Raw genomic sequence first — 25,675 nt, 5'->3', positions numbered from 1 at the left:
AACGGAAGTCACTCATGGGTGGGGGTGCAGGGTATGGCAGGGTTATTAGGTGAGTGGTTTAGGTACTGTTTATTCATATACTTCTTTTTCTATCACTATGTACACTGTTATCTTTCTTTCTTGTAAAATTTGAATAAAAAATTATATTTAAAAAAAAATCACTTGCTTCAACATGCATACTAAAGACCTGTAAATTAGATGTTATTTAAATTGCATTTTGTGCACGTGTGTACTTGCACACACCCTCATTTTATTAAGCAAACCTCTTTGAAATCCCCAGTGTGAGATAAAAGCAGAGTAAAAATTATTCACATAAACAAACTCCAAGAAGCTGTGAGTAAGCCCACGAAGCTTTAGAGCTTGAGGGTGGGGGGTGAAGAATTGTACAGTCCCTGAGGTTGTCTAATCAAAGTCTGGAAAGCTTCCCAAAATCCACACATTCATGCAAAGGATTTTAACATTGCTACAGCTCAAAGTGAGGTAGTAAGATCAGCAAAACATGTCCATCCACCAACAAGGTAAGGGTTTTGAATTATTCCACCAGTATACAGAAACATTGTATTCCCTATTACTATGTATGGGTGTGAAAACTGGACAGTGAAGAAAGCTGATAGGAAGAAAATAGATTCCTTTGAAATGTGGTGTTGGAGGAGAGTGTTACGGATTCCGTGGACTTCCCAAAAAACAAATCAGTGGGTTATAGATCAAATCAAGCCTGAACTGACCCTAGAAGCTAAAATGCCTAAACTGAGGCTGTCGTATTTTGGTCACGTCATGAGACGACAAGAGTCACTGGAAAAGACAGTCATGCTAGGAAAAGTTCAGGGCAGCAGGAAAAGAGGAAGACCCAACAAGAGATGGATTGACTCAATAAAGGAAGCCACAGCCTTCAATTTGCAAGATCTGAGCAAGGCTGTCAAAGATAGGACATTTTGGAGGACTTTCATTCATAGGGTTGCCACTAGTCGGAAGCAACCTGATGGCACTTAACACACACATACAGAAACATATTACTTTGTAAATGCCCAGTGACGACACCCACCTCAGACTTGCAGGGGCAACTCACCCCGGCTGAGACGTACCATATGCAACTGTCAGCTGCAGCATCCAGGCCAGGTAGGGTTGCCAGCTCCAGGTTTGAAAATACCTGGAGATTTTGGGAGTGGAGCCTGAGGAAGGTGGGGTTTGGGGAGGGGAGGGACTTAAAGGGGCTATAATGCCACTGAGTCCACCTTCCACAGAGACCATTTTCTCCAGGTGAACTGATCTCTGTCATCTGGAGATCAGTTGTAACAGCGGGAGATCTCCGGCTACCACCTGGAGGTTGGCAACCCTAAGGTCAGAACATGTTCAGGACTGACAGGGCTGCCAGGATGAGCCTGCCACTTCCTTAAGCCCTGCCTGGGAAAGGGAGCAAAACGGGAGGCAGCTGCAACTGGGAAAGGGCTTCAGGACTCTTCTGGCTGGGTGAAGGTGTAGAGGGGAGGAGAAAGCCGGGAGAGGGGCTTGGAAGGGTTGTCTTTTAAGGAGAGTTTGCAGCAGGCCAGGAAGGAGGAGGCATTCCAGTTCAGGCAGTGTGGAAGAGCAGAGGGTATGGAAGAATGTGGGGCAACTAGGGTTGGGAAACACCTGGAGATTTTGGGGGCGGAGCCTGAGGAGGACAGGGTTTGGGGAGGGGAGGGACTTCAATGCCATAGAGTTCAATTGCCAAAGCAATCTCCTGTCCTCCTCAGCAATTGCCAAAGCAATCTCCTGGAGATCAGTTGTAATAGCAGGAGATCTCCAGCTAGTACCTGGAGGTTACAATAATCAATAACACCTGTGTCGTATTTAACTACGTTAAAGAAAATGGCGGCACAAGGGCTCAAGTATACAACCACACTAGAATTTCAACACAAAATATGTAATATTTTAGAAAGCATTGCCTCATGCATAAATAAAAAAGTAAATCCAATTGCAATCATGCACAGCTCTAACATCAAATAATAAGCGAACAAACAAAGGATTCTGAATGGGGCAAAAAGCTCCCGTCTATTTCAGTACCTGGAGGTTGGCAACGCTAGGTTCAACTCCTTCCTCTATCCAGTCTGAGATTTTGCAGGTCGTCAGGAAAGGTCATGACCATGCAATGTGGTTTTGACTGGGGGAGCGTCACAGTAAATTAACAAAAAGGCCCCCCCTTGGAAAAAATATGATCTGTGGCTGATGAGCACGGAATATGCTTTAGGAAGCACAGACTGCTAAGTTCAGTCGAAAGTCAATTAAGAATGGGGGGAGCGAGGGAGGAAATTATGCTGCTCAAGCCCCTGAGAGCTCACAGGAATGCTTGGGGTTGGGGGGACTCTGGACAGTGGGGGTTCCAAATTGTTCCCTCCTTCCTGAGATGCTTTGCATTCCACGAGCTTATATCCTCTATTATTAGGCACCCCCTAAATTGCTAATTACTTGCTTTTATTAGCTTATGGAGAGCATTTTTAAAAATTCTCCCGCAAAAACATTCTCAGGATGCTCACATTTGTTAGTTCAATTTTGGTTCAAGATGCAGAGGGTTTGCCCATCACCTACTTAATATGTATACTGGAGATCGAAAAGGAATGCATTTGGGGACGCTGCTGATGTGGCAGATGCAGAGCCAGTCCTCTCCCGCCCCAACCAATCAGGGATCCCATCTACATATTCCACCCTAGCCTCACTTTCTAGGCCATCCTAAAGTAGGGCAAAATATTTGGACTTTTATAAATATTATTTTATGAACATATTTATATGGCAGTCTTTCTGCAAAGTGCCCACAGCTGGGGCTATTCCATTTTAATCTTCACAACAACCCTGTGAGGTAGGTAAGCCCAAGAAATAGGGGCGGGACCAGGGAGTTTCACGCCTGAATGCAGAACTAAGCCCAAATCTTCCCATTGAGGAGTGCATTGGGACAGGGACTGATTTGCAGAAGGCACTGATGCTCACAGATGCTTCCCTTTAGCAGACTGAAAGTTTATTCCCAGGTTGTGGACCAACAGCCATGCAAGTCAGGAGGCTAGGTAGGGGCAGGAAAGGTGACAAAATCAACCTTTCCAATGACAGCCAGCATGGTGTAGTTGTTAAGAGTGGTGGACTCTAATCCGGAGAACCGAGTTTGATTCCCCACTCCTCCACATGAAGCCTGCTGGTTGACCTTGGGCTAGTCACAGTTCTCTCTGAACTCTCCCAGCCTCACCTACCACATAAGGTGTCTGTTGGGAGAGGAAGAGAAGGCAGTTGTAAGCCGGTTTGCGATTCCTTAAAGGTAGAGAAAATCGGGGTATAAAAACCAACTCCTCCTCCTCCTCTTCTTCTGTCAGAGCAGCTCCATTGATGGAAGGAGGAGAAGGTTATTTTGCACTATTTCCCCACTGCAGCCTCCCAACCCGGTCCACACGAGACCTGCATCCTCAGGAACAAAACTTTCTCAATGTCAGGAATGCTGGAGGAGGGGGGATGAAAGAACAAAAAGTGATCCCTGCTTCCATGGATTGCTGGATCCAACCTATTTTCTTAAAAGTTCAGTAGTCCTTTTCAAACCATAGTGGGGGGACCCTATACATTTGCATGAGGACTACCGGGTGGACTTTCTGCTGTTCCCTGATCCCTGCTTGACATTCTTTGAACTAGAAAGTACAGAACAACCCATTTGGGCTTAGAAAGACCAGTGCCTTTGTCTGTGTCTCCTGGCAAGGCACTCGAGAGGCGGGTATTCCCCCGTCCCGGCCCCATCATCATCTTGTCTCTGATCGTCTGCATGAAGGCCTCCCTGGAGTATTTCTCTTTCTTAGTGCTGTCTTCTGAAAATCTGTTTTTGAATATGTATTTAACTTTAATATTTGATATGACATTTCATATATGTTTGACTGAGCAAATGCTACATTCATACACTCTTCCTGGCAATATGCATCGAATACATATTTGCATATGCTTTTTACTCCATCATTCAGAATGTCATATCAAAGAGCAAAGCAAAATACATATTCAAATACAGATTTTTCAGATGGACTTATTTCTTTGCGCCCCTTAAGCATGCTTAGGTCCATTTTGATGTGCCGTGCCACTAAACAGACAGATCAAACGTAGCAGAAAAATGAAACTGGGGAGCCTTTCATGAGCTTCTTTTTAAAGTCCCAGACTGACCCACAGCAAAACCCAAGAGACTAACTCTCTGATAACACAACTACCCAAAGCTATTGGAAGTTGTTATAGTTCTCAGCCAACAACAGCTTGCTTGCATCCCAAAACACCTCCTGGGAAAAGCTGGTATTTGCATATTGGTAAGGAAGAAATGGTTAGCAGCTGTGGGGGTCCCACAGTAACCCCCTCCCCAAATCAGAACACAATTCCCATAATAATGTGTGTGTGTATAACGTGCAGTCAAGTCGCAGCCGACTTATGGCAACCCCTTTTGGGGGGGTTTTCATGGCAAGAGACTAACAGAGGTGGTTTGCTAGTGCCTTCCTCTGCACAGCAGTATTCCTTGGTGGTCTATCATCCAAATACTAACCAGGGCTGACCCTGCTTAGCTTCTGAGATCTGACGAGATCAGGCTAGCTTGGGCCATCCATGTCAGGACCTCATAATAATACATGGCATTATATTAGGGTTGCCAACCTCCAGGTGGTAGCGGGAGATCTCCTCGAATTACAACTGGTCTCCAGGTGATAGAGATCAGTTCACCTGGAGAAAATGGCTGCTTTTGAAGGTGGACTATGGCATTATACCCCATTGAAGCTCCTCCCCTCAGTCTGCACTCCTCAATCTCCACCACCAATATCTCCAGGTATTTCCCAATCCAGAGCTGACAACCCTTATATTATATGGATTGTGTTTGCATACTGGATCAGGTATACTGGGACTAAATGCTAAACTTGAAGGGCTTGTAATACACCCAGATCGTCTCTCAAACACTTGAGAATGTGCAAAAAAACCAAATATATTCCTAAGCGAGGGGAGGGGGATTTGACCCAAACTAGGTGCAGTGTCTCGCTCTTGCTGGCAGAATCTTACAGCACAGTCAAGGGTCTTGGATCCAACAGAAAACAGAGGATGTGGCTCTGTGGTAAATCATATACATGTGCTTTGCATGCACATGGTCCTGTTTCCATCCCTCACCCACCTCCAGTTAAAAGGATCAGCTGATGTGAAAGTCCTTGACTGAAGACCCTGGAGAGCAGCTGCTAGTCAGAGTAGACAATACTGACTGATAGTCTGAATCAGTATAAAGCATTTTTCAGAGATGAGCAAATGATCCCTATCACATCTTTTCATATTTAGTTTACACTTTTACTAACAGTCTCGGTTTCCTTCTTTTTGCATGCACACTTGGGGGGGGGGAGTGATTCAGTGCAATGGAATGGTGCAACAATTTGTTTTGCACAAAAAAAGGAAGCAAAATTGAAATAGCAATTTTGAGGTGGAAGCAGCAAGGACGAGAAATGTGAAAAGCAAAAAGAAGACAGAATTACACGATTTCATGCTTGTGCACTGGGGTGGGAGCGAGAGCTCTATACTCTTTTCCCTGAAACAACTTGTGGTCGCACTTATTTTCCTCCGGCGACACCATGCAATCCATTCTCTTGTAATCTAGGGGCTCCAACCAGCAAACACAGCTCGTATACAAATCCCATTAATGTAAATGGAGTTTGAACAGGAATGGCACTTGGTTGATTTCCCCCCCCCCCCCATTGACAGAACGCTGAGAGGAGTGAAGCGAGGAGAGCGTATCATTTGGAAAGAGAGACATCTCCACCGGCCACCAGGGAAATTTCATATATCAAAGGATTCGCTTGCAGCAGCTCTTGCCAGCATTTGCTAAGAAGAGAAGGAGGGTCAAACAAGATCACTGCGTGTCTGGCACTTATCACCTCGGCATTTGCAGGATCAGGCTCCAGCAGCAGAAGAAAGCCCCCAGAGAAGGCAGCAGAGAAGCCACAGAGTGGTGCAAGATCTGCTGGGAAAGGTCCAAGGCTGAAGTAGGAAGAGATATGATACAGCAGAATTAGGAATGGGTATGGGATAGACCCTGGGCCAATCACTCTCTCTCGGCCTTGACCCTGGCAAGTATTTGGATAGGAGAGCTTCAAGGAATACCAGGGTTGTGACGCAGAGGAAGGCAATGGCAAACCACCTCCGAACATCTCTTGCCTTGAAACCCCCCCCCCCAGGGGTTGCCATAAGCTAGCTGTGATTTGACAGGGGGGGAAAAGGGGGTCAATGCAGGAGATAGGCAAGGGAGTGACTTTAGGGTTGCCACGTCCCTCTTTGCCACCGGCGGGAGGTTTTTGGGGCAGAGCCTGAGCAGGGGGGGGGTTGGGGAGGGGGGGACTTCAGTGCCATAAAGTCCAATTGCCAAAGCGGCCATTTTCTCCAGGTGAACTGATCTCTATCAGCTGGAGATCAGTTGTAATAGCAGGAGATCTACAGCTAGTAACTGGAGGTTGGCAACCCAAAGTGACTTTCAAGACTGCATCAGTGACTGATAGGGCAATCCTTTTCAGTGTTAGTCCAGCCTAGTGCAATGGAAATGAGGTTAACTCTGTATAGGAAACAGAGGAACGCTGGGAATAGGTTTGCCAATCTCCAGGTAGTAGCTGGAGATCTCCTGCTATTATATCTAATTTCCAGGGAATAGAGATCTGTTCCCCTGGAGAAAATGGCTGATCTGGAAGGTGAACTCTATGCCATTATACCCAGTTGAAGCCCCTTCCCTCACCAAACCCTGTCATCTTCAGGCTCCACCTGAAGATCTCCAGGTATTTCCCAACCCAGAGCTGGGGTAGTAGAACATAAATTCCAGAAAATACAGTAGTAGAAACCTACTAGATTGGATCCCTCCCCTTCCCAACCAGTCATCATTTGCTTCTTAAAACGATGGATGTTTTTAAACCAATGTTGTGTGCTGCCATGAGAATTTTAGTTGAACCAGTGTAGGCCCTTGGTGGTGACAAATCTTTCCCTTCAGGCTCGGTTCTCTCCTCCTGCCTGCAAAGGCCCCTTGCTAGTCAGTCCCCCGTTCTCCCCTCTGGCATTCCCCTTTGTTCTCCTGTTAAACATTTTGGCTTCCGGTAAAAAAAAACAAGGATTAAATTCTCCCCATGAAAAGGGACGAATGTGCCATTCATGCTGGAAATTAATCAGAAAGCAGCATGGCATGCTGTGGCTTGGGATACTGACACACCCTTGGCCTACGCAGTTGTGAGATTCATTGCACACCCATTTTCCTGCTTCTGAAATTCTCTTTGTTAAGTCCGTGTGGGGAGGACACACGAGGTCGAGACGGAGTTCCAACAACAACGCGTTTATTGAAGAACAGAACAGATCTGGAGAACATAGTGCAAACGGCCCTGCTTATATGCTCCCTTGGCTGGCCCGTGCCACTCCCCCCCTGATCCGTGATAGGGGAAAAACAACCCCGGGTTACCAATGGCGTGTGCTGGCTTAGGGCCAATGGCACGAGCCGGTTTGGACCAATGGCGCATGCAGGACTTAGGATCCTTCGTCCAGGACTCAAGCTCCTAAGTTTCCCCCTGCCTGTCACCTAACTATATACATACATTACAATCCTCCCCCCTAAGTCCGGATAATGTGGGAACACACAAAGTCCTGTAGGTGTCTCGGGGGTGATCAGTTGTGCTGGGAACGGCGCGGCACGGGAACGGGGGTTGCTGCTGAGGAAACCGGTGTGGGGCTTTCCTCAGCGGCAGCAGGGGCATCCTCCGTTGGGTCATCCGTGGCGGCCGCGTCGCTGGGCCACAACCGGTCCCCCGGCTGCATGTGGTCCAGCGTCGCTGCCGGTTCTTGAGCTGGGGTATCAGGATGCGTCGGCATTGCTGGGACAGGAACGATGGGCAGGTCCGCTGGGTGGCAGCAGAGCTGGTCAATGTGCCGGCGCAGCAATTGTCCCTCTGGGGTGGTGACCCAGTAAGACACCGGTCCCGTTGACTCCTGTACGGTGGCTGAGATCCAGGTGGGACCCGCCCCGTAGTTGCGGGCGTAGACCGAAGCATCCTGTGCCATGACTCTCGGGGTTGCCACCGGGGACTTGTGACGGGGGTACTCTGGCGCCAGGTTGGGGTGCAGTCGGTCGAGCGGAGTTTTCGGCCAGCGGCCCATGAGGAGTTCCGCAGGACACTTCCCGGTCACAGAGTTGGGTGTGGTGTGCTGGATGAGGAGGAATTCCGCAAGCCCCCGGTCCCAATCATGGCGATCGATGTGCCGTAATGCCTCTTTGGTCGTCCTGACCATTCTCTCCGCCTGACCATTGGTGGCGGGGTGGAACAGAGCTGAGTTTGTGTGGCAGATTAAGTTTTTGTCCAGGAACTCCTTAAACTCCGAGGACGTGAATTGGGCCCCGTTGTTGGAGACCACGGTGTCTGGCAAGCCATGGGTGGCGAAAACCTTGCGCAGCTCCCGGATGACAACACGCGATGTCATGGAGCCGATGTCGGCCACTTCCAGCCACTCAGAGTAGGAGTCCACGATGATGAAGAAAGTCTTACCCTGCAAAGGCCCTGCGAAGTCAATGTGGATGCGGGACCAGGGTGTGTGTGTGGACTCCCAGTGGTGGGTCAGGGCTCGCGGCATCTCTGGTTGCGACTCTTGACATGGCCGGCAACGGCTCACCCACTCCTCGATGGCCGCGTCGATGCCCGGCCACCATACGTAGTTTTGTGCCAGGGCCTTCATGAGCACAATTCCCGGGTGGCAGGCATGTAGACCCTCCAGGACCTTTGTGCTCAGCTTCACCGGAACCACCACGCGGTTCCCCCAGAGCAAGCACCCCTTACTGAGTGACAGCTTGTGCTGGCACGTGGCGAATGGCTTGAACTCACTGTCCGGCCTACCGTCCGGCCACCCCTTCCCCACCCAGTTGAGAACGTGGGCTAGGGTGCGGTCCTTAGCAGTGTGGGCGGCAATGTCCGAGGCATGGAGGGGCGGCTCTGGTAGGGTCTCCAGCAGCATGACGTCGTAGGCCAGTGTCCTCGAGCAGCAGGCAGCTGAGGGCATCCACGTCTGCGATGCTGGTCCCGGGGCAATGTAGCAGCCTGAACTCGTAGGCATTCAGGAAAATTGACCACAGGAGCATGCGGGGGGACAGGATCTGCGCCGTCTGGTGATCCGGCACGAACAGACCCAACAGCGGTTTGTGGTCCGTGACGACGGTGAAGGGACGACCGTACAGGTGGTCGTGGAATTTTTTTACAATGGCTGCGACAGCGAGGGCCTCCCGGTCAATCTGGGCATAGTTGCGCTCGGCCGTGGAAAGGTTCCGGGAGTAAAAGGCGATCGGGGCCTCCCGACCACTTGGCAACAGGTGATTCAGGACAGTGCCAATGCCGTAGGGTGAGGCATTGCAAGTCAGTACCACCGGCAGGCGCTCATCGAAGTGTACGAGGAGACTTGCGGAGGAGAGAAGACCCTTGGTGGCCTCGAACGCCTGTTGCTGCGTTGCGCCCCAGGACCACGGGGCGGCTTTGTCCAGCAGGTGGTGAAGCAGCTCTGCTACTGTCGCCTTGTTGGGCAGGAAGGCATGGTAGAAGTTAAGGAGCCCCAGGAATGACTGGAGTTCCTGCTTGCAATGGGGTGGTGGGGAGCAGTGGATGGCCTTGACCTTGTCGGGCGTGGGGTGAATGCCGTCCGCGTTGATCAGGTAGCCCAGAAACTCCACCTGTGGCAGGCCCAGCTGGCACTTCTCCCACTTGACCATCAGCCCGGCGTCCCGGAAACAGCTGAGCACCCGGCGGACGCATTCCAGGAGCTCGTCATCGGAGCCAGCGGCGACCAAGACGTTGTCAAAGTACAGGACGATGCCCAGCAAGCCTTTGAGGAGGTCCTCCATAAGGTTCTGGAAGATGCCTGGGGCCGTGCTGACCCCGAACTGCAGGCAAGTCACCCGGAAGGCACCCCGGTGGGTGACAATCGTCTGCACCTCGGCCGACTCAGAGTCCACAGGCAGCTGCTGGTACGCCTGGGCCAGGTCGAGTTTTGCGAAATGCAACACTGTTGTACCTCCAATATATCAAGTGCCAGCAGTGGACAAGCCCTTCAGTAAAACACACACATAGAACCATGCTGAGATCCTCCACACGACTGTAGCAAGACTGCTTTTTTGGCAGCATTTTATTAATGCACATAGACACGAGGCTAACACTGAGGAGAAAGAGTCAAATAAACTTAGGAGGCAGAAGCTGCGGCAAAAGGCTTCAGTTCCAGAATTTGGGAAATTCACCTAGGTCATTTATGCACAAGTACTTTCACTCACGTTTGCCCCTGGTCTGTCTCGGTTGTTCCTTGGAGTTCTGCATGAGTTTTCCCTCCATTAGTGATGACCTCACGGCCAGCCCTCACAAATCCCGGGACTTCCCTTTCCTCTGTTAACCCGATTCTTCCCTCCCCACTGAGCTCAGCCCGGGTGAAATCCCCATGCATAAGGAAAAGTGCAGGACATGCAAGCTTGGTTTCTCTCACAGCCAATTACAAAGCAGCATGTAAAGAGGCAGGGATTCAAATGCTTCCTGCTTCCTCGGAGCTCTTTCTGAGCAGAAGAAAGGCTTTTTAAAACTGAGGGTTGGATTCCCCCCCACAGTTCAGATTGCTCCGTTTTTTATTTTTTAAATGCTTTTTTATGCAGCAATTGGGTTTGGGGGGATTTTCTCTCACAGTAAACACTACAAAGTAAGCCAATTACAAAGCAGCATTTAAAGGGGTGATTTGAGCTTGGAGATTGCTGGTGCATAGATTCCCAACAGGAAAGTGTGGGTCCAGTGATTAATGAACCTCAGGTAAAACTCCCATGCACAAATGACCCTAGCTGAACTGAAATTTATTTATTTATGGTATTTGATTGCCACTTTTCTCCCCAGAGGGACCCAAAGACTCTCATAGGAAGATGCCAAAATACCCTTTTTTCCAAATAATACAATTCAACAACAACAACAGAAGTAAATGTCAGGTTGGTTTTGACAGATGGGGGCTAAGTAATACACACCCTGGGACAAGAGCCTTCAACTTGCATGCTGGCCCTGCCCTGTTTTAAGTACTTGCAAGGTGAGGAAGACAGCCTTAGCCCAGATGGAACTCAGCTGCTTACTAACTTGCTACCAGCAAGATCTTCCTCACTTCCCACCTCTGCCCCACCAGGAGGAGTGCAACAAATCACTGAGCAAAATTGTGAAACCACAAGGAGGGGAACCAGGGCATTTAGTACTTACTTCCCTATTTTGAACCTTGAGCAAGGTTCAAAAGACAAGTATGTTTCTGCTTGGTTTCCCCGGTTTCTGATCACTTTGGCATCATGGAGAAGATGATGTTTCCTAATGCGTGAGGAAAACAGCAGGGCAATGCATTTCTAATGGAGTTATCTCCAAGACCTCATGTTGACTACAAAGAAATGATGTAACTGGAGCAAAACCTGGGGAAGTTTTGGACCGAGGAAAAAAGGCAGGGCCCAAAGTGTCCACATTCCTATTTGCGAACGCTGACCAAGCATGCATTTAAAATGCCGTGAAATTACCATCAATTCTGGCATTGCAGTGAGATAAAACAACAGAAACAAGAAGCCTGCTGCCCAAGAATTGACTGGTTACAGTGAAACTGATCGAGAAACTCTTGCATCCCAGCCTATTTGCCTCTTGGCTCTTCCTGTCCAGTAAGGGCTGCTGAAACACAATTGTGTAATAATATTAGAAGGCAATTCACATAATTGTCCATCCCAGGCAACAGACGCCAAACAGGCAGCATCTCAATGCCCTTTGAGTCCTGAGCCTCTCTCTTCGCCATGCCCTTCTGCTTACTTTGCCCTTTCTTTCAAGAGCATCATGCCCCAGTATCCTCTGCCTCGTAGGTTATGAACCCTCAGAAATGTCCTCTGAGTCAGCTTTCCAGGTCCCATGACACACCATGCGTTGTTCCATAAGGGCCAATTGAGGCTTCTGTCACTGCAGAACAGACAACTACACCTTCCCACAAAGCTGGACAGTGAATGTTTCGTAGCTCAGTACTCAACCAAGAAGCCCATTGGGTGACTGTGGACCTATCACTCCCTCTTAGCCTAACCTACCTCACCAAGGGGAAGTTTAACTCTTTTGAGAGGAAGGGTGGAATAAAAATGTAACAGGTTGACAGATACCTAACTAGATCTTTGCAGCCATGGATGGTCCTAAATGGGGCAAACATGTTGCCCCTATTTGCAAGCCCCGTGGTTCACCAAAATTCCCCTTAACTTCACAGCCTGTGAATAGGAAGTTGGGATTGAGGGGAATTTAGGCTCAGTATTACATGTTCTCTCTGCCTCTCTTCAGCGTGCTCTTACTTACCAAACCTTCGCTCGGCATGATGCTGGTAAGATGAACAACTTCAAGGTGAGCTGATTGCGAAACCAGAGAGTCGGATGAGAGAGAGATGATGTGGTCACAGATTCCAGAAAGCGTTTTACACTGGGGGAAGGGAGGGGGGAAAGAGAGAAATCAACACAAGCACTTTAACACGAGTGCCAAATTATTCATGTTAAAACATTGCTTATAGGTAGCAATTTAGGACTATTGATCTTAACTGGCTGGCGGGGGGAAGGCTATGTTATGGTTTTCAGGGTCAAACGACACATTACACGAGAAGATGGATCTTCTAATGTATAGCTTTTTTTAATACTAAGAAGCAGCCAGAGGGGGAGCGATTTGGGTCTGGGCCATAACTGAAAGGATGGGAGGCTTAGCAATTCAAACCCCCCCCCTCCCAAATGGGTCTCCAGCTATTAGGCTCAGCAAAAGAAGAAAATTAGGAGTTCAGCATGGGTTTTTTTTCCAACTGAGGCAAATATTTGGTGGGAGGAGAAATGTATGAGGCCCAGAAGTACAGCCCAAGAACACCCAGAAGCCCATTTTTGTATGGAAAAGGTTCACCCATGAAAATATGCACAAATATGTTACAGTACATAATGCCCTTAAACAACAAAGAATCAACATGGAATTTAAAAAGAACAAACCTCTTATCACCTCCCCACTGTACTGACCCTACTGACTTAAGGCAGAGTCTTCTGCTCACTAACCCTCACCACAGAGATCAAAAAGACTAGGCATAAATTCACCTGCAGCCACTACATTTGACAACGTGCAGGTATGCTGTTATCACTCACCCTAGCATCCAGGCATGGATGACCTGAACCTGCCTGGGATAACCCACTAAGGATCTTAACACCTATGTGGCACCATGTGGACACTGTCTCAAATCATTTGGTGGAGTCTCACTGTTTATTAAGGCCGTAAGATGTTCCTGAATACCAACATTAACACAATATATCCTCATAGCAGTCCCATTGGCACTATTGTGCCACAAATATCAGCACCACCCACATCTGTATCACATGTGTGCTTATGTGCCATAAGGTTCCAGAAGAAATATAACAGCTGGAATCTAGAATCATCATAGAGTTGGAAGGGGCCATACAGGCCATCTAGTCCAACCCCCAGCTCAATGCAGGATCAGCCTAGAGAATCCCTGCCAAATGCTTGTCCAGCTGCTGCTTAAAGACTGCCAGTGAGGGGGAGCTCACCACCATCAGATAGCTGATTCCACTGTCGAAAAATCTGTTCTAAATTCTGCCAGGGCTCAAGTTGAAAGTAGACTAACATTATTGTGAGGGGATGAAATTTCTTTTTCCAAATCCCCCTTTTTTAGATATTGCCACTGATTCCTATTATTCACTTTTTCTTCTTTTGTAATTTCATCCCTTGTCTTTTTTTTACACACTACAGGGTGGTGCTCTAGCAGGAGGATGGGAAGGTTTGGGAAGACATTGCCTGCCTCTGAGCCTTTGCCTGAGGAAGGTGGGGTTTGGGGAGGGGAGGGGCTTCAGTGCCATAGAGTCCAATTGCCAAAGCAGCCATTTTCTCCAGGTGAACTGATCTCTATCGGATGGAGATCAGTTGTAATAGCAGGAGGGACCTGGCAACCCTACGTATGCATGTGTTTTCCTGCCCCTATGTAGATGCAGCCAGAGAGCAATCACATGGTATGTTTAGCCTGAAGAGGAGAAGACTGAGAGGGGATATGATAAGCATGTTCAAGTACTTGAAGGGCTGTCATATAGAGGAGGGTGCCGAGTTTTTTTCTGTTGCTCAAGAAGGTCGGACCAGAACCAACGGGTTGAAATTAAATCAAAAGAGTTTCCATCTAGACTTTAGGAAGAATTTTCTAACAGTTAGAGCGGTTCCTCAGCGGAACAGGCTTCCCCAGGAGGTGGTAAGCTCTCCTTCCTTGGAGGTTTTCAAGAAGAGGATAGATGGCCATCTGTCAGCAATGCTGATTCTGTGACCTTAAGCAGATGATGAGAGAGAGGGCATCTTGGCCATCTTCTGGTCACTAGGGGTGTGGAGGGGGGAGGTAGTTGTGAATTTCCTGCATTGTGCAAGGGGTTGGACTTGATGGCCCTGGTGGTCCCTTCCAACTCTATGATTCTATGATTCTATGGACTTAGGAGGCTCTAGTTGACTTTGTACAGTTGTGCTACCTGCCCATGTGCTGACTTCCTACTCTGTCATTTTGTCTCAAGCGATGCATTTGGAAAACCACGACAAAGACAGCACAAGTCTCCAAGGTGTTCTCCTCTAAAGACTGCTCTGCTGCTTGGGGCTGGGGGGAGCAGAGCACAGTACTGTATTTCACTGTTATTTACAGCTTCCTGCCTGCTGTCTGTTAACTCCCACAGAACTTGCCCTTCAAGTATCCACCTTGAAACCAAACACAGAACTATGAATATCTCTGAGCAGCATCAGAGACAATTATCCCAGGCTGCCTGCCAAATGCCTAACCACTCTTGTGTTTGACTAGCAACACAGGATTGCCTTGCTCACAATTCGAACACGGATATTACCCCTCTTGTAATTCTGCCTTGGATACAATTGGGATCATCAGTTTTGCACATCTATCTGCATAACTTCACATTCAGTTGGCTGCATGGGCTCATCACTTCTTAGGGTTGCCAATCTCTAGCTGGAGAGCTCCTGCTATTACAACCGATCTCCAGCCGACTGAGACCAGTTCACCTGGAGAACATGGCCGCTTTGGCAATTGGACTCTATGGCATTGAAGTCCCTCCCCTCCCCAAACCCCGCCCTCCTCAGGCTCTGCCCCAAAAATCTCCAGGTATTTCTCAACCCGGAGCTGGCAACCCTATCACTTCTGCACATTCACCATTTCTGAATGGGATTGTCATATGCCATACCACCCTCCAAAGCACACCGGAATTTACCACCAAGACAAAACAGAGGTACCAGAGTTTATTCCCATTCTGATGTTAACAACATTTTAAAAGGTAAAGTTAGTCCCCTGTGCAAGCACTTGGTCAATACTGACCCATGGCTTGATGTCACATCACTACGTTTACTAGGCAGACTATGTTTACAGGGTGGTTTGCAATTGCCTACCCCAGTCATCTACACTTTACCCTCAGCAAGCTGGGTACTCATTTTACTGACCTTGGAAGGATGGAAGGCTGAGTGAACCTTGAGCCGGCTACCTGAAACCGGCTTACGTCAGGATCAAACTCAGGTCGTGAGCAGAGCTTTTGACTGCAGTGCTGCAGCTGACCACTCTGCAAGGAGAAAATATTCTCACCTCTCTTTCTGTGTGAATCTGCTGGGTTTGGCACCATGGCTTGTGTAATACTTTACACAAGTATTCTTCAAAACAGGACTGTCTCAGCAGCCACACATTCAAGGCATAGCAAGCTCACTTTTTCTGGGCCCAGATGTATTTGCTGATCTGGAATCACTGATGGGTTTACCTTCTAAAGCAATCTAGTTTGACTGACTGTGCTGTACACATGGGAAAGGGATGCAAATTTCAATTCTCTACAACAACTTTTTCTGGGCATCTTCTGGGCATGAAGTATGGATCACTGGGGTGTGGGGGGGGAGGTAGTTGTGAATTTCCTGCATTGTGCAGGGGGTTGGACTAGATGACCCTGGTGGTCCCTTCCAACTCTATGATTCTATGAACTGAACACATAAGTCATTGTTCCCTTGACAACTTTAAAAAATGCTGTAATTGCCAATTTATTTATTTCTGGTGCTTCACAATGCAATCTCCTTAGCAAACTGTCCCACCAGACGTTTAGCAACTAAACAAAGGCACATGAAGCGCTAAACACAAACACCTAATAGGGGATTGTGTGTGTGCGTGTGTGTGTATGTATGCCTTGCTTGTGCAGTGTGCTTCTGCACAGTGTCTCTCTCTCTCCTGTCCCCCTGTGGGGCATATGCAATTCCATGCTAAGTCTGCAATAGAAAGAAAAACTCAGAATTCTCCTAAGTCAGCTTTGTTTGCAACAAGTATGCTAATTTAAATTGTTTTTCAGCTTCCCTATTGATGAGGTCTGTTGGAATTAAGGGCTGGTTCATGAAAAGAGTTCATCACTTGACGACCGCAACATCACAATGATGACTTGCATATACGGTTGGGCCCAGATAGGCATTTTTGGTATCTAGAGTCAGTTCACCCATTCAGCTTTAAATCTTTTGCTGCTGCATTGGTTTCAGCTATCAGACCTTTGGAACTATGCTGGCACTGACTTTTGGGTCATTGAAAATTTTACTATTCTGTTGCTGTGGTGTGCCGCTCAATTATTTCTTGAATGTTTTTACACTGTTTTTAAGCTATTTCTCATGGCTTTTATTCATTGTTTTATGCATGGCTTGATTTTATACAGAAATGAATTTAAACATAAATCCAGGCATGTGGCACATTTGTCTTTTCAATCCCACCCTTTCTCCCAAGGAGTTCTTCAAGATTGCATGGTTCTCCATTCCCCGTGCTCTCCTCATAGCAACGTAGTGAAGGTCAGCAAGGTTCAGAGTAAGAGGAGTGGGAATCAGAACTCAGGCTCCCCAGATCCTAGTTCATTGCTCTAACCACACCACCACCTATATCCAACCTTCTCCTAACCTGTATAACCTACAGTCCTTCTCCAGGTTCTTCCGAGCTTCATGTGTCAACCCACCAACATAAGATAAACTTTTGTCTGAATGCACTTTGAGCCAAGCTCGTATCTACCCAATCATCAGGTCGATCTTACCACTGGGCATTCTTGTTCTGCTGCCCCAGCTGGGTCAGAGGTGCTAGTGATAACTAGCAGCATGTCATTAGCACATTGATGTACGCATCACTCTAACCCTCTCTAGCAGCTGCACACTCATTTTGACAAGGGGCTGTCACAGCAACAGCCCCTCTGGGTGACAGACAGCCTGTGACTAAACAACCATATTTTGAGTTGTACCAAGGTCAGGTTCACAAATTATGCTTGGCCAGGCTTCCAGGCAACCTCTGTCTCCTGTGCTAGACCTTGGTTAAAAGCTGTGCCCATTTAACCTCTGCTTTCAGCACCCATGGCAACCAATCCCCAAACCAACCAACCAACCAACCATAGAAGATGGGTTTTCTACAGATGTGTCTTCACAGCTGCATCCATCCATTTACATTGAACACTCCAACTTTTCAACTTGTCAGGACAGCAGGACGCAGCAGGTCCTGATCCTGGGCAGGGATCAGGCAGGGATTTAGCCTGTAAGCTACCATCCAGTTGGCCAAAGTAAAGAACTGCGAGAGAATTGGCCAAATCACCAAGATAATTTCTTAACAGCAATGGCCAAGAATAGATCATGGTACGTTTCCAATTCCTACTAAAGCTTCTATGTCAGCATGTGGAATTTGCTGACATGGGATGCAGTGATGACCCACTAGTTTAGCTGATTTCAAATGGAGATTAGATATATTCATGGAGGAGCCATCATTACACGCAAGTGTTCCAAGGGAGCAAATAGTGTTTCTCCTGGGCCATTTCTGTTCGGTAAAATAGCAGCGAGGGAAGGCTGAAGCCCTTTATTCACATACGCCATGGCCCCTATCTGAATTAGTCTCCCAGGCACCTGGGGAGCACAGAAACGTCCAGTGCATGTGTGATCCAAAGTCCTTGTGGTGGCCACAAAGACTTGGGTTGTTTCTGTGGTGATAACCCCACCCCCACCGACTATTTCGGGGCTTTGTTTTCATTATGCATGTCTTTTCCGATGCCACCAGAAAAAGCATCCAGAAAACGTGGAGAGGGAGTGAAGTGACTTCTAAAGATCGGAAAAGATGTGCATAATGAAAATGAAGCCCTGAAGTAGTTGGGGTTGATTGCCACAGAAATAACTCATGCATAAAAGACCCTAGTATCATATGACTTGCTACTATCAAAATTCCACTTCGCTCCTAAAGTGGAGGCTACAACCCTTGCTCCTTATATTGGATGTATCATTTCCATTCTGCTGAACCTGGGGCTGAATTATGAGCTGAACCCCTAGACTGATAGCTGCTTTTGGACACGTACATAAGAAGATAAGAAAGGCCATGCTGGATCAGACCAAGGTCCATCAAGTCCAGCAGTTTGTTCACACAGTGGCCAACCAGGTGCCTCTAGGAAGCCCCCAAACAAGACGACTGCAGCAGCATTGTCCTGCCTGTGTTCCACAACACCTAATATAATAGGCATGCTCCTCTGATCCTGGAGAGAACAGATCTGCATCATGACTAGTAGCCATTTTTACTAGTAGCCATGAATAACCCTCTCCTCCATGAACATGTCCACTCCCCTCTTAAAGCCTTCCAAGTTGGCATCCATCACCACATCCTGGGGCAGGGAGTTCCACAATTTAACTATGCATTGTGTGAAGAAATACTTCCTTTAGTCTGTTTTGAATCTCTCACCCTCCAGCTTCAGCAGATGACCCCACGTTCTGGTATTATGAGAGAGAGAGAGAGAGCGTGGCCTGAATGTGGGTGAAAGCACCAAGCCAAGCTCCTTCCTCAGAGCATCCCTCTCAGCCAGAAATGGGAATGAGCCCCAGATACCCCCTACAACATTAAAGGTAAAGGTCCCCTGTGCAAGCACCGGGTCATTCCTGACCCATGGAGTGACGTCACATCCCGACGTCTCATTTCTCATTTTCCCTTGGAAGAGGACCAAGAAGGAAGGAGCACAGCACAAGTTCTTTCAAGCATTTCCCTTCAACTGTGGGAGTACAATAGGCCCTGGCAGCTGCTCAACCATACTGGCCCCTGACGCTGCTCCTGGTCTGCAGCTTTACGTGCCAAACCCAGTCCCTGCTGTTGGCATATGCTCAGAAGTTGATGGCTTGCTGCTTTGACACATGTTGGCTAATGGACTTTCAGTGCGCTTTAGCAGTCGTTTGCTAAAGCCCTCAAAATCAGGGAAATCCTGAAAATCCAGTGGCAAACAATTGCTAAAGTGCACTGAAAGCACATTAGCCAACATGTGTGAAAGCAGCCTCAGCCTGAAGGCTCAATCAGTCCCTGATTGCTGAAACTGACTAGAAGTTTTAAAAATGGGAATGCAATTCACAAAACAATTCCCTGGTTCCCGACTCCAGCAATCAATGTGGCTGAGGATGCCTACTGTAGGGGGAAAGTGCCCAGAGGCGGGGCATACAGGATATAAATGGGATCTTAAAAAACAACAACAACCACTCACAAGTCTGTAAGCATTGCATAGTAGCCTGAGAGGATTGCTGCTTCCCCCCCCCCATCCTTCCTCACACCAATTCCCAAGCAGTGATGCAAGAATGCACATGCATTAATGTGAACCAATTTGGAACTCCTGCAGGAGAGGGAACCTATTATTATTATTATTATTATTATTATTATTATTATTATTATTATTATTATTGTGTTTTTAACATTTGCAGATGATGTTGGCAATTGGTGACTCAAACACGATTTGAGCTACGTGAAGTTCAACCTCGCTAGTGCTGAGCAGAGCAGAGTTTTGCAAATGATGGTTTTCTTAACAGGAATTAAAATGGCTCCAGCCTCAAATGGTTGACTCATAATCAGTTTGTTAAGCAAGATCTGTGCCCCAGCTTCTGTGAACTTTGAGTGTCATTAACTGGGCGCTATTGCCCACGAAGAGAAAAATCCAGCAATACACCATTTTTATTGAGGGTCCTCAGTGGGTTCAGTGAGAAACTGCACACTAAAAAGAAAGAGAACATGTTTTGTGAGGGCTTTTCTAATTAAATGCTCGTCCACATTCAGCTGGGCATTTCAATGTTCCGCTGTCTTTTAGTGGAGGCTTACAGGAAAGGTTAAAACTGCAATACTGCAGTCATGAAAAGCTCTTTCCCCAGAATACTCCACTGAGTTATGGGCTACTCTGGAATAAGTGATTTCTTTGAGGATTCTGTTCTGTGTTTGCACTGGAGTTTTACTAGTGGTTTGATGCTGGAAGATTTACACAAGGCTGATAGAAGAAGCAGAAGAGAAAGAGTTGGTTTTTACACCTGATATTCTCTATCTTTTAAGGCAGGGGTGGGGGAACGTCAGGGGTCTGGCCCTTCGTGGTTCCTGGCAGATCTCTAGCTCAGAAGGATCTAAGACTGGCGATCTGCCCCCTCCCACAGACAGGAAAAGCCTCTAATCAAGGCAGATGTGAGTTTGTTTTACCTAGAGAAGGAACCTTCTTTCCCCCTTGCAGAAGAGTCGTTAGCTATGGAGCTGCTACGACCACCCAAGAAACTGTGTTAACCCTTTCCCACCTGGGCCATGGAGAAACGTATTCCCTCTGTACTACAAGAGGGCGGGGGTGGTGGTGGAAGTGGCGACAATGAAGGGGTTAAAGGGGGCAGGGCCAGAATGCATGGGGGGGGGAGTTCTTAGCCAGTGTGTCCTCATTTCATCCCTGCAGGCAGAGGTAGCAGGAGCTGGCTGTAGAATCCGGCCCCGACCATGCGGAGCAGGAGAGCAACTCCAGTGTGTGGCTGGACGGCTACGCCTGGCTGGTGCAACAGACGGTCTTGTGCCACCAGGTGGGCGAGTGCGCCACCAGTTGGATGCCTGTCTGCTTGCCTGTGTGTGGGGGGGTTCATCTGGGCCAGCTGCCTGCTTGGGGCTTGGTCGGCTAATTTTTAAGTTGATAATTTTGTATGGCTTGTGAATGATGTTATAAATATCCAAATGGCCCTTGGCGGAAAAAAGGTTCCCCACCCCTGTTTTAAGGAGTCTCAAACCGGCTTATAGTCGCCTTCTCTCCCCCTCCCCCAACAGTCACCTTGTGAGGTAGGTGGGAATGAGAGAGTTCGGAGAGAACTGTGACTAGCCCAAGGTCACCCAGCAGGCTCCATGTGTAGGAGTGGGGAAACCAACCCGGTTCACCAGATTAGAGGACACCACTCATGTGGAGGAGAGGGGAATCAAACCACTTCACCATGCTGGCTCTCACACTGGTACTTTTTGGCTATTATCATTTCTGTATGAAAGTTCAGAATTAGCAATGGGAATGTTCCCCCAAACTCCCCCAAAGTTAAGCATGGGCGCGCTTCAGATGAGCTAAATTGAGGCTCAGTTCCGATCAGGCCCATGTTAGCTCATTCTAAACTTTGGTCTGCTTGGAGTGCCCAACGATGCTGTATTTCTAAGGATGTCATTTGTGCCAAAGTAATCCAAGCTAAAAGTCAATGAGGCTCTTCAAGAGAAAGAAATGACAGGATTTCATGGCTTAACGTCTTGCATTTCATAAGCTCCACTAAAAGAAACTAAAGCATTCAAGTTGCTGGCTAAATGAGGAAGAACAGTTCATTTGAGAAGCCCTTGTAATAAAATGCTCTCTCTACAGTGTGCATTTCTCGCTGAACCCGCTGAGGGCCTTTGCTGACTCCTGGGAAATGTAGTGTCTCAAGCTTTACGGGTCATTAAATAAGGAGCCAGAAGGTCTTGATGACTTTGGTGTTGCTGCTTAATAAAGGCTGCACTTCATATCCCCGTTGTTGCCGTTGGGTAAATTTGTTAGGGATTCAGTGCGAGTTCCATTTCTGTCAGGGCAGCTAAAGGGTTAACTTGTTTACATCAATAGTTTAAATAGTCTCAAGGTGATGATGCAAAAGACAGATGTAACCATTCTATTGGCTAGAGAATCGCCATTGCAAACATGCAGGAAGGCACGGTGTCAGAAATGTTTTATTACCCTGTTCCTTTGTTAAAGGTGTGAAACTTTGGGGCAGGATGTGCCAGTTACTTTTGAATCTCACACTAGCAAGATGCCTGGTCTAAGCTCTCTTGGGCCTAGACACAGACAAAGGGATTTTAAGCCTTAGAAACCTGCTAATACTTTTAGCGTGTTCCACACTTAATACCATCCTACCATCAAATATTGCACCAATCCCAAAAAGCCCTAGCTCGTGTTTACTGGAGCCCTGAGCTTGATCCCTTGGTGCGTGGCAAAATGCAGCTTTTGGAGGTGACTTCGTTGAAAGCTGCCCTCCTTGAGCAAGAGTCTGCAGCTACTGTCTTAAATGTTTTTTTCAGATTAATTGATTTATTTAAACCTTTATTTACTAAAGAAATCACCTCAAGCTTGCACGCTTTATACAAACGAAATTCTTGGTTTAACTGCGAGTGTAGACTACTCAAACGAGCAATAACCAGGAAACATAGAGAATTCAGAAGGAACAATACTATTTCAGTATTGAAGGAATTGTCAACTATTAAAAAGAACTACAAGGACTTGGTAAACTGGAGGAAAAAAGAGGCCCTATATAAAAATTGGAGGAGCTTGATCACAGCTATAAACAACAATGATAATTCAACCTTCTGGCGGACTGTGAATTCTTTAAGTAATGACTATGCCAGAGTCCCCGCATGTATCCCGTCATCGGCCTGGGTAGCTTACTTCAAGAGCCTCTTCTCCTACTCTGTGGAAAATCAGGGTCTTATACCTGTAGCGGCTTCTATTTTGTTGAATTCCTGGCCAGATGTGTCTCCTAAGGAAATTAAACCGCTCATTGATCACCTACGCTCAGGCAAAGCCCCAGGTCCTGATCTAATTCCCTACGACTTTTTTTAAAGTCAACAGCGAATGGTGGGCCAACATTCTTGCTCCTGTATTCACACAAATTAATGCCTCAGGAGCTATTCCAAAATCTTGGAGACATACTATTATCGTCCCAATCTTTAAAAAGGGTCAACGCTCTGACCCAAGCTGTTATCGTCCAATCAGCCTTTTGTTTTGCTTAGGCAAATTGTATTCCTCCTACTTATTAATGAGGCTGTTGGACTGGGTTGAGAGTAATGACATCCTTGGCTGGGAACAGATTGGCTTTAGAAGGGGTTGGTCTGTCACGGACCACTGTTTAGTGCTCTCCCATCTAGCTGAGAAATATTCCTCCCCCCGAAATGGCACCCTTTATGCGGGTATTATGGATCTTAAGGGAGCTTTTGATACCATCCCGAGGGAGAGGCTATGGCTGAAACTATCACATTCTACTATGGATAGGAGGTTACTATGGCTTATTCAGCAATTTCATACTGACCTCACAGCTCAGGTTCGCTGTGGCAACCAATGAGAACTAACCGAGCCCTTTCAACTGGTCAAGGGAGTTAGACAAGGTTGCCTCCTTGCTCCTCTCTTGTTTAATCTATACCTGAATGATATGGCAACCAATTTCTCAGAGTTTTGCCACCCCCCAAAGCTTGCAAGTCATCCCACCCCGATTCTACTCTATGCTGACGATGCAGTTCTCCTGTCCTGCACAAGAATTGGTTTGAAAAGATCTTGCAAACTTTTTCTGAGTACTGCTCTAGGGAAGGTCTTAAAATAAACCATCATAAATCTAAGATTATGATCTTCACTAAGAGGAGAAAAATGCCTCTTTTTTGCTGGGTATTAGATGGCTTTGAGGTTGACCAAGTCAAGGAGTTTGTTTACCTTGGCATTCTGTTTTTCCATAACCTAAATTGGAATGCCTATCAAAAAGCAGTGTCCAACAAAATTAAACCTAGGGTTGGTGCTATTGTCAATTTTTTTCACACCAAAGGTGGCAAATATATTCCAGGGGCTATTCAGGTTTTTAACCTGAAAATTACCCCAATTATCCTCTTTGGTGTTGCCATCTGGATTACAGTCATCAATGAATCTATAGATCGTCCACTGCTTCAGTTCTTACAAAAACTCCTAAATGCCCCTCGATGTGTTGCTGGCATTACTCTTTGTTCCGAGTTTGGCCAAATGTCACTTGAAGCTAGGGCGTGGTTGGCCGCCTTTAAACCACACCTTAAACTGTGCTTTAGCACTGAGGGGTTCCTAGCTTCTCTGAAGCATGACCCTTTTAAATCCTCATGGCAAAAAATCTTAGATGAGAAACTGGCGTTGTTGGGCTTCTCGCAGGATATGTTATCAGATCTTGGGGAAACTGAAGCTTTTGCCAAAATTAAAAAGCGCATTAAAGAGCTTGATTATAACAGCACTACTTTTGGTCCTCGTCGCGTCTGTTCATCCCAGTTCTTCGGAATACCCCCTCCACGTGGTCTGCCTGGCTATACATATTATCTGACAACTCCTCGTCTCTGTAGAGCTTTTTGCTTAGCTAGATTGAATGCTAACCCTTCTAAGGTAATGCAGGGCAGAATTCTGAATATACCATACTCAGACAGGATCTGCCCTTGCTCTTCTGGCTCTATTGACTCATTAGCCCATGCCCTTTTGGAATGCCACTTTTACGAGGAACTTCGATCGCACTATATTTCCCCCCTTTTAATATACAAATCCAATGCCTCTGTGACTGACATAATGCCTTTTTTACTAAGTGATAGGGACCCCAAGGCTACATTGTCAGTGGCAAGATTTGTTTCAGTCCTTATATCCCTCCAACACTAGATATATGCTGCTCAAGATCAATTGATCAAGGAGCTTCTAAGGGATAAAAGGAAAGGAATACTTTTAGCAAGACTTGTAGGGAACTAGATAGGAAGATGTTATTTGTTTTACTCCATGTTACCCTCCCTGATTTTTAGTACAGTAAAGGATTTTTTGTTTGATTAAGAAACAAGTCTTTGACTCTGTTTTATTGGGTGCTTGACCTGAATTCTTTCTAACCACAATCACGATTCATTGGGCCTCTTAACAAACCCCAACAAGTGGTAGCACAGTTACGGTTGGTGATCTTTATGATCTTTATGATTGCTGGTTATGAAAGCTGAGTCTAAAAGCACAACTTTTGATTTTTGAATCGTGTCACATCGGGGTACTGAGGATTACAAAAGGATCAAATCACGATTCATTGGGCCTCTTAACAAAACCCAACAAAATTTCAGCAGGATATGGGAGGGGTCAGATGTGGCAGGCTGTTGCCAGGGCCAAGCCAATCACAAACTGAGCCTGAACTGTGGAGGGATTTTGGAATGGCTTAGAATCAGAGCTGGGTTGCCAGCTCAGGGTTGGGAAATACCCAGAGATTTTGAGATGGAGCCTGAGGAGGGCAGGGTTTGGGGAGGGGAGGGACTTCAATGGGATATAAAGCCATAGACTCAACCTCCCAAAGAAGCTATTTTCTCCAGGTGAACTGATCTCTGTTGCCTGGAGATCAGAAGTAATAGCAGGAGATGTCCAGCCACCACCTGGAGGTTGGCAACCCTAATCAGTATGGACTTGGAGGATTCTCTTACTCTTCAGTTCACGATTCAGAAATTGTTTACTGCTGTTTCCCTTGAAAATGATAGGTGGATCATAATACACAGAAGAAAACCCTGATAATTTTACTATAACAGAGACACCAATATGGTCAGGATGGTAGTCTATAACCTATTTAACCTGCTGGTTAATTCAGTCCAGAGG

General features: G+C 47.0%; 1 protein-coding gene across 1 annotated transcript in view; it reads right to left on the bottom strand.

The window, feature by feature from the left end:
• Positions 1-25,675, bottom strand: part of LOC130486531 (connector enhancer of kinase suppressor of ras 2-like) — a 513,126-nt gene that overhangs the window by 248,738 nt on the left and 238,713 nt on the right. Inside the window, exon 6 of the mRNA XM_056859816.1 lies at positions 12,336-12,455. Within this exon, the coding sequence (XP_056715794.1) occupies positions 12,336-12,455 (120 nt within the window). The remainder of the gene's footprint in view (positions 1-12,335; positions 12,456-25,675) is intronic.

Source organism: Euleptes europaea, chromosome 13 (genome assembly GCF_029931775.1).
Source record: "Euleptes europaea isolate rEulEur1 chromosome 13, rEulEur1.hap1, whole genome shotgun sequence".
Taxonomy (NCBI): Eukaryota; Metazoa; Chordata; class Lepidosauria; order Squamata; family Sphaerodactylidae; genus Euleptes; species Euleptes europaea.
Note: the sequence above shows the minus strand (reverse complement) of the source record. Positions and strands in the feature narration are given on the sequence as shown.